We start from the raw sequence: 13,636 nt of genomic DNA, 5'->3' as shown, positions 1-13,636 counted from the left end.
CTCCAAATTTACTAGCAGTTCTTCGTATTAGCATGCAGAGTACAAAGTCTGGGTGTCAGACTTTTGAAAGTTGTTGCATACTCTAATTCCACAGCTTTTTCTTGGGATAAGTGTAAAGATTCCGGGGCTGCTTGTTTTTCATTCATTAAACAGACCATTAGATTGTGATTAATTCGCTCTTTGGCATCTTCTAGGGGCAACTTTGGGAAGAAGGAGTGTGAAATGTCATAAGATCATGGTTTGGGCTCAAGATCATGTAGATTTCCAAAATCATTATTTTGTAGATAGCAGCTGGTGAATGAAAGGTGGTTTTTAGAAATTTAGTGTTGGTAGCACCTAGCTGTGCTTTTTCACCCATATGTTCTGAATGGCTTTGTTTTAGATCTTTCTCTCATGCACTACGCTCCATCACTGTGGAAGGCTAGTACATGGAGATCATCAGGTATTGCCGTAAGACCATATTGTTTACAGTGAGGCAGATAGAAGAGCAACGCTATGATATGATGGTAGAATCCTCCAGCACCAGCAACCACAGGAACATCGGCCTTTTTAAAGCCTTTGAGGCTGTTGTTATATAGGCTTCAAGGGTATGTGGTGGTTTTACTCTGACAACGTCTTCTGGGTAGGCCACTAAAAAATTGTACATATTGTGAACATTTAGATAATTTAGGAACGGAATTTGTTTTAGTTCAATCCAAATTACCTTTCACATTGTGTAGATAACCTGGTTCGGCAAAAAACTTGTAGGCTTTGGAAGTGTTCTCGCAGCCTGACTCCTTTTTTTGAGTAAGCTTCAACCTCACCAAAAGTTAGACACAAGAAAATGTTGTGTAATAAAATATGTGCTTATTGGTCATAACGGTGTACGATAGGAGATAAACTTTGTTTGTCTGTCTCACGACAGAGTCACTTTTGAAGTAGATTGCTACGTTTTGACTGCAATACTGCTATCTTCATCAGCGAGTACAATATATTGAAAAACTTACTAATATAGGGTGCTCCATGGCTATGCAAGCACTTGTACAACATAAATAGCGACTGGAATTGCCTGCATTGTTCTAAAGACTTGATATTAACGATGTTGAGGAGGTAGTCGTATGAAACAGACTTCGGAAAGCCTAAGATACTTCTTAATAAATAGTAATTAGTGTTCTCCATTTTGGTAGTCTTAGCATTACCTATACTCAGCAAAAGAGGGCTGCAATACTCAAGATGTGGGAGAACATATGCCTTGTAGAGACGTACCATTACATAGTTCGGAATAAACTTGCATAGTCTCCACAAGGCTGAAGCCTTTGCGCATGCTTTTTTTCAGCTGTTCCTTTATGTGCGCCTTAAAGGTTAGTTTACTGTTGAAGACTACCCCTAAGATCTTAAGTGTATCTTGCTTTTCAACCTTCTCATTAATAAGATGAAATTCATATTCATATAATGATGGCCAGATGGCAACAGCTTGTGTTCTAGCGGCATTAATCTTTAAGTAATTTAATCCAAACCATCTTGGTAGCACGCTGAGGTGAGAGTTAATAACACACTGCAGAACTGTCGGTGAGACATCCGAGGCATATTTCATAGTGTCATCAGCATACAGTGTTAAGGATGTATTAGAAACGAAGTAATTAAGATCATTAACGTACATATAAAATAAGAGTGGACTTAACAAGGATCCCTGTGATACTTCAGTTGTTATAGTTCTCCACAGAGAGAATATACTCCATCAAGTTTAACTCTTTGTCTTCTACCTAAAAGATGGCTGACATAAGTTCCAAGGCATCATCTGTAAAACTATACGCTTTCAGTTTGGCTGGCAGAAGTGGGTGACAAACAGAATCAAATGAATGACCCTTGAGGTAGCCTGATAGATTTGGTGAGAGCCTCCAGTGAAATGCATCGTACATTTGATCAAACATCACCTTCTCATATATTTTCGACAGGGCAGTTAAAACAGATACTGGTCGATAGCTAGCCTTATTTGTCATGCTTTCTTTCTTAATACTGGAACTACATCACTTCTTTTCCATATTGTCGGTCATTGTTGATTAGTGATAAAATAATTGATCAGCAGGTCACCAGTTCAGCAATGAGAGGAGAGGATAAACATAACAACCTTTGAGAAATTTTGTCACAACCAATGGCCTTTTAAGGATTAAGTTTATCCAAAATCTCCACTATGTAACTGACTTTTACAGGAGCAAATTGAAACCTTTGATCTCCAGTTTGCTCGGCAATAATCCCGATACTTGGATGATCAACAAGTTCCTCCATGGCCTTACAAGAAGAAAGAAAAGCACGTTATTCAATGTAAAGTACATTATTTTAATATCCGAAGTCCACAGTCCTAAACATTTGGCTGCAGTGGTCAGATTTTTTTAGGAAAATGTGTAGTTCAAAGGTAAAGACCTTGTCCCCAGAAGTATTCACAGGGACTAGTCCTCTTGTGTGTGCTGAATTGAAACCTTCAAAAGAAAACTTAGACTCAAAAAGTAAGAATTTGTAAAATCAAAATGTTCAATGATGTACAAATTGTACGTAACATCAACAGCGTGCTAAACGTAAATTTCTAGTACATAACGCACCAAAAGTTAACTATGGTAAATTACTTTTCTAATGTTAATCATGAAAAGGACACCCAGAACTAAAAAGTACGAATCTGTATTATCAAAAAGTACATAACGCACTAAAAGTTAACTATGGCGACCTATTTTTAACATAAACCTTGAAAGGGATATTAAGGCCAGATAGTGAGAATTTGTATAACTTTTAATGTTCAATGATGTACAAAACGTACAACTACATACTTAAGGTAAATTTTTAGTACATAGCATACTAAAGGTCACTATAGTAATATATAAAATATAAATATAAACCTTGAAAGGACGTGGAGGCCAGACAGTGTGACAGTTAACATGTTCAGTAATGATTAAAAGAAATGCACTACAGTTTAACTATGTACTAAAAGGTAACTTTTATTTTTCAGTGATTAAAGATTGTGTCCAAGATAAGGTATGCGTTCATTAACAACCTTATGAGCAAATGAAGAAATTATTCAAGCCTCACGCTAGTGTAAAAGTTACATTTATTTTATTAACTCTAAAGTATGTTTCAGTTATTGTTAATCTTGTAGACGATCTATTGTGAATTCATTGAACGATGCTATCAGGTAGTGGTAGAAAGGAATTTAAATTTACTGAATACTACAGGTCAGTAAAAGCCAAAACAGTCTATAACGCAGGTCTATTAAACTGTGCACGACTTTACTCTAGTTTTGGAGATCACAGGTTTTATTTTATCTATTACTGAAGGTTACACCAGTTATTAATTCTAGGTATACCAAGTCTAATGCATCCTTTGGTGATCGAAAATTGTGTGGGAGAAATGGTGCGCATTTATTGACGTTTTATGAAACAAATGCAATGATCCTGGTAATGATTGAGCAATTTAAGCAGTAAACTGATTATGCAGTGTGGTGATCATTTCTTTTATTTCACTTAATTTCATGTAAGACCATTCCATCAATGAGATAACAAGGAGTCGTCCGTTATCTTGAATGCCTTATATTTTTCTACTAAAGGCCTCTCGCTACTTACTTTCCTTACCCTACTTTCTTTTGCATTTACATTTGTTTTCTTTTTGTGTATGGCATGAACTTTATTTACCTTTCACCCTCTGCCAAACAACTTCTTTCTTGATAGCATTAGTTTCAGTCAGGTCTTGGTTAATTTAAAAAGATAGTTTGTCTTCTCCTCTGTGAACTTTCTCCAGAACCTTGAGGATCCAGCAGATATGGAGCCTGAAATGTGCATTGTGGATGATGGTGCTGCTTCTGGTTGGGCTGAATTAAGATACCTCTTAACTTTCACTTCAGAAGACTCTGTGTCTGAGAGAGGCTTGCAGTCTTTCATATTTTCCTCTTTTAGGCTCTGAAGCTTTAAGACTACAGCCTTCAAGGGGCGTTCCTCCAGAAGTGTTGAGGTTTGGGGCTGCTTTAGTGTCCTTGAGACCATCCTGTGGGTGAGGAATCTTGCTCGATTTTCGGGCAACAAGTTTGGTCACAGCCCCTCAGCTAAGGTCAGTTTTGATAAGCTGATCATGTACATGATAACATCGGGCTTGAGTCTAGGTCTTTAGCTGGGCTAGGGCAGTGAGATGATCCTTTTCATCTGGCATGTGGATATGCATGCCAGTAGCAAGGGACTTCCGTATGATTGTGGCAGATATTCTTTCTTCTGTCACAATTTCCTCTCTGGAATGTTTGCCATACAGATGTTGACACCTGTGAAGATGTTAGGGGTATCCTGTTGCTTGAAACGAATAGCTGCTCAACCTGTGGGGTAGGTTATGTGAACTTGCTTTATACAGTTCATAGGTAGATGTCCATTATTTTGTGCACATTATCATATGCCCACATAAGCGCAGACCTGCACTGGTCAGCTGTCTTGTGGTTACCTACTAGTATCCTGTAATGGGCCTGTTCCTCTTCTGTACTTGGGTGAAACATGGCAACCATGAACTCAGGTACAGCCATATTAGGAACAACTCCACCTTGTCCACTGTTATTGATGGCAAGATGCGTCTGTTGCACTCTGCTCAATCTCACACAAAAACTAAAGTAACATGTTTTCTTGTAAACTAGGACCGACCTCCAATTGTTTTTTAAAAGCACATGGGATCTTCTGATCCCATAATGTGTATTCCAGGGTTGGGCCCAGTCTCTCTTGTCTTACATGCTACACACTCCCCACTAGATGGAAATCTCGTCCCGACATTACAACATTAAAGACCAAAAAGTAAACAAAAACTGGTTGGGGAGTGTCAGTCCTTATGTTTGAAACTCAAGTCTTGTTTGAGCGGTTCCAACATCCGCAATGTTGTATTTTATGTATAAACTAGCTAATTACTACAGTTCAAATGTGACACTGAGTTTTTGAAGGCCTTTGATTATTCAGGGCGAGCAACAAGTTGGCTTAAAACAATTAGATGTGACTACAAAAGTGTTCAGCACTGATTTGTTCATGCAGACTGTGGTATATACAGCAGCTGCAGAACAAAGGGCATGTGCAGAGTGCCATAAGGTACAAACCAGTTGGCCAGGACTTGATAAGGAAGTATCACTGGAGGGCCTTGAGTCATGTTTACCACTAGGTTTAGACGTTGGTACTCAGGCACTCCCAACTGACTGTAGGTCAGTGTCCTGGGGGTCATTTCTCCTGTCTGAGTCGTGTAGCTCCTTTTAGATATTCCCCTAAATCTGATCCATCACTTTCCTGAGAGACTCTGTTGGTCGTATCTGGACCAGCCAAAGTTGGCAACGGTAAGTGGCCAGCAGCCATTTGTTGGTCAGATGGATCCCTACCATCTGCCATATTTGTACAATCCTCCTGGCCACGGTGGTCCTACAGGTCTATAAATAGGTGTCTTCATCTAATTAACAGGATATTTGGTGGGTAACTGGAGAATATGGTGTGTTCATCTCATACTTGTCACCGAAACTCTATCCAGGGTCTCCAGGCTGGGGTAGTGCTCCAAATGGCGATTAGGCAGTCTTTGACAAGACTCTCATTTGCTCAGGCAATGGTGAAACAGCACAAGGAAGGAGCAAGTTACAGTGTAATACCCTCTGTTTCCCACTGCCATATTCAGGTTTTACTGGATAGACTGTGCCGTTGCATATGCTCCCTAATTACATGTATTTGTTCTTCCTAGTGTGAAAGAAGCTTTCCAGGTGCTCCCCTTTCTGAAAGGTTTTTAACAAGTACGTGATTGCCAGGAAGTAGGACTGCAGAGGAAGCCTTCCTGTCATAATATGCTTTACTCCTTGCTGACAGTTGCTGGATAGCACTAGATGCAACATCATATGCCTGTCTCATATCTACTTGCCACGTCTTGACATAATTCTGGTATTTACCTTGTTGAGGGTCGCTGCCTAGGTCAAACAATAAGTCAACCGATAATCACGGAGAATGGCCAAACATCTGAAAAAAAGGCGAAAATCCAGTATAAGCTTCTTTAAACAATCTTTTCAGTACAATTTCTTTACCTCTGGAAGGGTCCATAATATAGAGAATTAAGTATGGTTCATACGTTTTACATAGCCATTGCCCTCTGGGTGGTACGGAGTGGTTCACGACATATATGTTTGTACATATGTAGCCAGTAAAAGCTAACTGCTCCAGTCTGCTATGTCCCATCTCCATGTGAAGTTCTTTAAGTACAACTGGAATGAAGATGCGTGTTAGAACTAATTGTTACGTTGAACTTGTTTTTCATCGCAGAATACCATGTTCATCAACCTCCAGCTTCTTCCATTGTCTCCTAAGGTTGGTAACAGTAAGGTGTTCATCCTTAAGTTGACTACCACTCAGTTTAATCCCATGTGTCTTGTTATAAAGTAAATAGTGTAAGGCACTCTCCGACTCCTGTGCCTCCCTGATTTCTTTGGGGCTGAAGGGTTCTAGATTCAGATCCTTTAATGTGGGTTTAGGTGTTGTCGTGTTGGTGGCAATTGCCTTTTGCCTGCTACCTCACTACATCCAGGGTTACTCTGACAACATCTTCGGGTTCTTCCTCTGTACAATCTCTCCTATATTTATCCATATCTAATGGAATTCTGGACAGAATGTCCGAGTCAACATTGCCTAGGTTAGTAAAAACCCAAAAACAAATAAAATGCAAAAAAAAAAAACATTGGTATTGCCGAGTCAGCACTTGATTGTAAAGTTGTAAATTGCTAATTAGGCTACCCACTGTAGTCCTATGCAGTTCAACTTTTCTGATCGCATCACATACATTAGTGAGTTATTGTCTGTGATGACGGTGAAAGATGGGGCATAGAATGAGTAATCTCTGAATTTGTCAGTAATTGCCCTCTTTAGGGTCCAGAATTCGAATTTCCCTGAGTGTAAGAGATAGTTGTGCTCTGGATGTGTAAATGTTCTGTAGCCATAGCCAACAACTCTCAATTTGCCCCCTTGTTCTTGGTAGCGCACTGCCCCAAATCCACCACTTGAAGCATCCATGTGAAGTACAAATGGTCATTCAAACTCAGGGTAAGCCATTACCCCAGGCTGCATAAGAAGCTCCATTACAAAATTTAGTTCTTCGTGATGGCTTTTATTCTACGCAATTTCGTGATTTGACTCGCACTTGGACTCATTTTGGCAATATTGGCCAGTTTCCAAAACTCCCTAATGATTTTCATGGGATATTGCTGTTGATCTTCCCTTAGACCCATTTTAACGGTATTGGCAAGTTTCCACATCTGTCCTATAATTTTCATGGGATATTGATATTGGGTCGCACTTAGACCCATTTTAGCGATATTGGCCTGGTTCTGTAACTTGCTTATGATTTTCATGGAATATCAACATTGACCTGCACCTATATCTATTTTGGCAATATGGGCGAATTTTCACATCATTCTTTTGATGTTCATGGAACATCGACATTGACTCCTGCTTGGACCCATTTTGGCGATATTGGCAAATTCCCCCAACAGTTGTATGATTTTCAAGGGATATTGCTCTTGAGCCACATGTGGGAACCACTTACACGATATTGGTCAGTTTCCAAGGTCTTTCAAAGTCTTGTCAATCTCTGCTACTTTTTCATAATTTTCAAGGGATATTTGGAGAAATTGATTTTGGCAATGTTAGCTTCTTTCTGCGACTTTGTCCTGGCTCTTATGGGATATTGCTATTGGCTGCATTAAGGATTCATTTTTTGCGATTTGGTCAGTTTTCTCAACTTTTTAATTTTTTAAGATATTGCTGTTGATCCGCACTTCCCCCCATTGTAGCAATGTCGGCAAGTTTTGTCAACTTTCCAAGAGTTTCTTTGGATTTCAAAGGATACCTGTATTGATCTCTATGTAATTGGATGCATTTTTGTGATTTTCGCCAATTTCTGCAACTTTCTCACAATTTTCATGGGATATTGGAGACATTGATTTTTGGCAATATTGGCCAATTTCTGTGACTTTATGGTGTCTTTTGCGGAAAATTGCCGTTGACTGCACTTGGATCTATTTTGGCGACGTTAACCACAACCTTTTTGTGATTTTCATGGGAAGTTGACACATTGACTCGCACTTTGAACCATTTTGGTAGTTTTGGCTAATCTCTATTAGTTTCGTATGGTTTTCAAGGGATGTCAGCATTGACCCACATTTAGACCCAATTTTTTGCAAAATTGGTCAATGTCTGCAGCTTTCTAATGATTTTCATGGGATGTAAACATTGACTTGCCCTTCGACCCATTTTGGCGATATTTGCCAGTTTTAGCAACTTTCTTATAACAATAGACTCCCAGTTGGACCTATTTTAGCGATATTGCCCTGTCTCTAAAAGTTTCCTAAGATCTTCCTGGGATATTGACAATGACTTGCACTTGGACCCATCTTGGTGATAAAGGTCAGTTTCCACAACTTTCTTATGACTTTCGTGGGATGCCTAGACCTATTTTGGCAATATTGGCCAATTTGTCAAATTTCTCGTTGCTCTTCTATCCTTGGAAGAAGTATTCTTATGTATGGCAATGACGACCTTTATTAGAATTATTAGGTGCATTATTGCATGAGTCAAGAACGTCCAAGGTAACAAACTTCTCCAAAATCAGTGTGAGTGTGAGTGTGAGTCAAGAGATATATCCCATAAACACTTGGGCCAAAATGCTAAAAACCTTTTTTTAAATTTAAACAGGCCTTAAATGTCATAACAAAATGATCAGGCAAAGATGTGTGAAAGAGGCACGGAGGATAAAACAAGATTGAATTGACTCGTGGAGGAGAGCTGTATTTTACTGTGTGAAAAGACTGATTGACATTGAGTTTGAGTACTCTTTTAGCAAATTGGTAACAATTGTTCATAGCTACATATTCATGAGTGAAAGAAGAAAAGGAACAAGCTTTTGAAACGGTTCTTAAGTTAACATTAAAATATTTCTATGTTAAAATCTGAACTATCCATATTGGATTCACTGCCACTTTTGTATTTGGCGTAAAGAATGGAATGCAATTCTTCAAAGATTTCACTTTGGCCAAACTGTTGAAACACGTCAGCCTCATCAATCTTGGCATTGTCCTCCATCTGAATCTCCTCGTTATCATCATCAGAATCCACTTCAGGGAAAATTCCAAGGTCAAACTGAGCTTCACATTCCTTATGGCCACCAGCACCATCAGAAAAGAGACCAAGTGAATACGGAAAGCTCATCCATTTTAGTACAAGCAATAGAGAGCAATGCACGAGCTTGCTCCAAATCCTTCTGCTCTATCAGCTCCTTTGACCAAGAGTCTAAAACCTTTGACTTTCCCTCAATATGACTGAACATTTGAACCATTTCTTCTTTGGTGTTGGCTGTTTCCCTCAAGCATCTTTTGGCGATATGTCGACCAAATCAGTGAGTTGCCTCTTTAAACAATAGGGAGCAGCAGACTGTGGTTAAATATCATCCTTTAGTACACACCACAGTGGCCTGTTGATGTTTTACATGTCTTCAACCGCAATTGTGGAAGGGTATTTATAACTCAAAGTCTCAACGTTTTGTCTTGTATACTCCTTGGCTAGCTGTTTCATGGCTCCTGTTGCTTTCGTAATCTGCGTATAAAGCTGTTTTGCAATGGCTTGGCCAATCTAAAAATTAACACGTCATAAGTCAAAATGATACTAGGAAAAGCCTACACTTGTAGCTATCATTTCATAGCAATATAATGGTCTGCTCTAATTGGGCGTCTTAACGACAACTGTTGTCACTGGAACATATCAATGCAACACCTGTACATTTCTTCATCATTTGCAAGAGAAACCATCTTTCTGAGCACTTGACATGCATGGATGATAGCAAGTCTTCTCGATGCTTGTCTTGCAATATACATGCTGCTGTCAGGAGATCACTAGGGTTGGCCACCCTCTAGGTACTTTAGCTGTTGATCCAACCTATTACCAGCAGAAAGGCAAACAGTGGAGAAGCCCAAAATATGACTGAAATGAAATGCATTGGTTCGGTTTGGTATTGTTTTGCAATGCAATTGGCAAATAGACCTTGCCCTGAGATTACAGTAAAATAGAAAAAATTACTTACTCACTTGACTGCATAGAATTTTTCATAATTCCTATTGCCTGATTGCGTGATTGTCTGCTTACCTGTATGATTATTTATTTGTAGATATTGTGGCTGGTAATGATTACTTTTGTTTTGTTTGGCAGACCTCATTTGAAAACCATTTTAATATCCTTACATAAAGATACTACTTTACTACCAAACCAGGGGTCAATTCAATAAAACTTTTACACTTGTATTTACACGTTGGACCGTTGCTTTTACAAGCGCGCAAAAAATCCAATTCAATAACTGTCTTTACAAGCCAAAGTTACAAGTGTCCGACCTGTAGTTACAGGTGTAGAGCTACACGTGTAGAATGTGAAATTAGGTCAGTTCAATAAAACGTTTTACAGGAGTCCAACTTGTTTTTGGCCTGCGGTCCACTTGTAAAATACAAGAGCAAATTACAAGTCATAAGTCACTTGTAAACTTCGAGAGCAAATTGTTGTTGGCCTCATTTAAAGAGATAGCATGTCATCTTCGAGTGAAGAAGAAATAGATGAACTTTTGAGAAATAGAATAAGACGACAGCCGAGGAATTTTGAGAAAAGACGGCTTTTTGACGTAGAAAATCCATGCGAATTTCGACAGAAGTTTCATCTCCCAGTCGATACATTCGAACATTTACTGGCAGCAGTGGGTCCGCAATTGGAACACAGAACACGGCGCAATAGAGCGTTGACGGCGAGACAACAATTGTTAGTATTTCTCCACTTCCTTGGTACGAACTCGTTTTACCATGTGATGCATTCATGCCATGGAATTTCAACATCAATGGTTTGGAATGTCATAGACCGCATTACGCTGGCAATACTAAGTTTACAGCGAGAACTTGTTTGTTGGCCCAAGCAGCCCCTTCGAATCGCTTCAAAGTTTCATGATATAGCTGGGTTTCCTTGTGTTGCTGGTTGCGTGAATGGAACCCATGTTCTGATAAATCCCCCGGCTGGTGATGAAGATGCATACGTGAATCGGCATCATACGAAATCCCTCAATGTGGCCGTGGTTTGCGGCCCAGATTACTCAATATATTTTATGTAGCAGCCGATTGTCCTGGGAGATGGCATGACTCGCGGGTTCTCAAAGAGAGTACTCTGTGGACTGCATTTGAAGAAAATGCTCAGAGGCCATTCCCTGGAGCAGTAACTCTAGGCAACTCTGCCTACTCATGCAACAGCTGGCTGATTCCTCCTTTCAGGGGAGATGTAGAAGGTGCTCGCCTCAGGTTTAATGAGGCGCACAAGAAAACCAGAAGCACCATAGAGAGAGCCAATGGTGTTATAAAAAAAAGATTCTACACTCTACAAACAGGCTTAAGAGTCAGAAGTATGGAACGAGCTGCTGAACTTATCAAGTGTGCAGCCATACTACACAACATTTGCATACTATTTAACGATGATGGTGCTGATCTTTTGGATGACGAAGATCTGGAAATTGATGAAGGGGAGTCTGCCGAGCAAGACGAGGGGCAGGAGGACAGACGACAAGAGCTCTTGGCGCATTTTCTTTGAATTAAAGTGAGACAATGTCGATCGATGTGAAATCAAATTGTTAAGGGCCTTAAAAACATTTAGTTTACATTTCTTATTCGATCTTCATTATTTGCAGATATTGTATTTATAACACTATAATGATATGCTTAGGACGATCCCCTAGCCCAAATATGAAATTGAAAAAGAACAGAAGCTGTCATTGAATTCAATAAACCATGGTATGAGCTATGTCATTGAAGTCATTTCAATAATTATTGATATCCTCTTGTCCGTTGCGCTCCCTCTAATAATTAAACAAATGATTGCAAACCACCAACCTTCTAAGACTAATTGTTTTTATTAACGGCGTGATTACTTTCTAACAAAGTGATACAATTCTGTAAATTATTGACATTATTAGCTTTCATTCTCTTGATTGCACTTACGCAATTCTCAAACTTAAGTCAAATTATTTCTATTAATCCATCGCCTCGAAATCTTTCTTCATTATTTTAATCTCCAAGGACAACTTTGAACACTCTAAAAGTAGTTTTCTTTTCCTAATTCGTAATATGTCTTCTTCTAATTCTGCTGTGGAACTGACAGTGGCCTTTTTCAGCCCCTTCTTCGATTTGATGGTAGGCTTTTGGAATACTGATGTCTTGTCTTCTTTGGCTTCCTTTGGTTTGGCTGAAGGTTTTGTTTCATGCTTTGCTTTTGCATCTAAATGAACAAAAGATTGGTAGATACATGAAAATCTCATCTTTAAACTCATCACGTTTGAACGAAGCTAAGTTGCGATTAAAGTAAGAAAGAAACATTTTCATTTGGGAACGCGATAATCGCGCCTGACCTAGCTTCAAATTGACAACTTGCTTGCAGAGAAACGAAAGAAGGACATTTTGATTTATAAATGTTGTTTCTGGTTATTCTAAATTATCTCACCTTCGGTCTCAGGTCTAGTGCAGACAACCTCTTCACTCTCAAACACAATTGGTGTGTCTTCAACCTTCACAGGCTCCAAGTTTGCGCTCTCTCTTCCAAGTATATCAAGGACTGTATCGTCCAGCTCTGTGAGTGCACTCCCTCCTGCACCGGTCTTTTTCGAGTCACTGACTTTTTTTATCATACCACGGCGAATGTTTGCCCAGATAACATCTCTCAGGGTTTTTATGTTGTTGACGTTCGCTCCAACACCATTCAGTTGTCTTAAGATGCTTTCCCATGCCTCCTGTTTCGCCTTTTTCGTTACAGTCGAGGAAAATGGAGCCAAAACAACTGATTTGTTATCCCTCACAAGCTGCGCTAATAGCAATTTCTGGGATTTCGACAACATGCTGAAACGACAGGGAAAAAATCGACGTGGTCTACGAAATAAATTTTCCGCACTGAGCTGAAATAATTTGCACTTGTAGTTTACATATCCACTCAGTGCTATTTACAATTGTACGGTTACAATTGTAATTAACACTTGTAGTAAGACTGCTTGTACACGTGTAAATTCCAGTGTTTGAATTTTTTTTATTGAATTCTTGTATTTACAAGTCGGACTTTACATGCGTTTTTTACAACTGTAGAATCTACAAGTGTAATTTCTTTATTGAACTGACCCCAGGGTAGTAAATTTCAGGATCCAAAAGATGGTTTCATACCTGTCGAGCTAGTCGGTCAATATTTTCAAAGTTTTAGATCCTGAGGAACATTTTTGTAGGTTTGTTCTGTTGATGAACAGTTTAAAGAATTCATAAGCCAAACATCACAAAAAGTCAGGATGAATGACAGAAACTGATGGGCCAAAAAGTGACACATTTCCGGTAAAATTCAGAAATGAAAACACAAATTGTACATTTGGGGTAAAAATTGTTTCTAAAACTCAATAAAAAATGGCTAATTTCGTTGTGTGCATGAGTTTTGATACCTAATGAAACATCGATGAAAAACGCACATGTTTTGGATCACATATCAAAACCACGTATGGTTTCCATCTGTCTTCTCACTGGACATCAGGATTCATGGATCAGAACAAAGCAAATTGAACATTAGAGCAATACTTCAATTTAATAATT

The 13,636-nt window shown here is 39.1% G+C and overlaps 1 protein-coding gene across 1 annotated transcript; it reads left to right on the top strand.

Annotated features, from left to right (window-relative positions):
• The first annotated feature begins 10,569 nt into the window (after positions 1-10,569).
• LOC131781292 (putative nuclease HARBI1) lies at positions 10,570-11,609 on the top strand. Its single transcript, XM_066163527.1, has 2 exons — positions 10,570-11,047; positions 11,140-11,609. Exons 1-2 carry the CDS (start codon positions 10,570-10,572, stop codon positions 11,607-11,609), a joined length of 948 nt encoding a protein of 315 aa, XP_066019624.1.
• Positions 11,610-13,636: the final 2,027 nt, after the last annotated feature.

The sequence above is a fragment of the Pocillopora verrucosa genome, chromosome 3, assembly GCF_036669915.1.
Source record: "Pocillopora verrucosa isolate sample1 chromosome 3, ASM3666991v2, whole genome shotgun sequence".
Classification (NCBI taxonomy): domain Eukaryota; kingdom Metazoa; phylum Cnidaria; class Anthozoa; order Scleractinia; family Pocilloporidae; genus Pocillopora; species Pocillopora verrucosa.
The sequence above is the reverse complement of the archived record's forward strand: the minus strand, read 5'-3'. Positions and strand labels throughout refer to the sequence as shown.

Excerpts from the sequence above, each read along its gene's own strand:
- LOC131781292 (XM_066163527.1), top strand. The coding sequence starts at position 10,570 with ATGTCATCTTCGAGTGAAGAAGAAATAGATGAACTTTTGAGAAATAGA. Across the intron at positions 11,048-11,139 it reads TCTGATAAATCCCCCGGCTG|CAGCCGATTGTCCTGGGAGA; the intron begins GTGATGAAGATG and ends TATTTTATGTAG.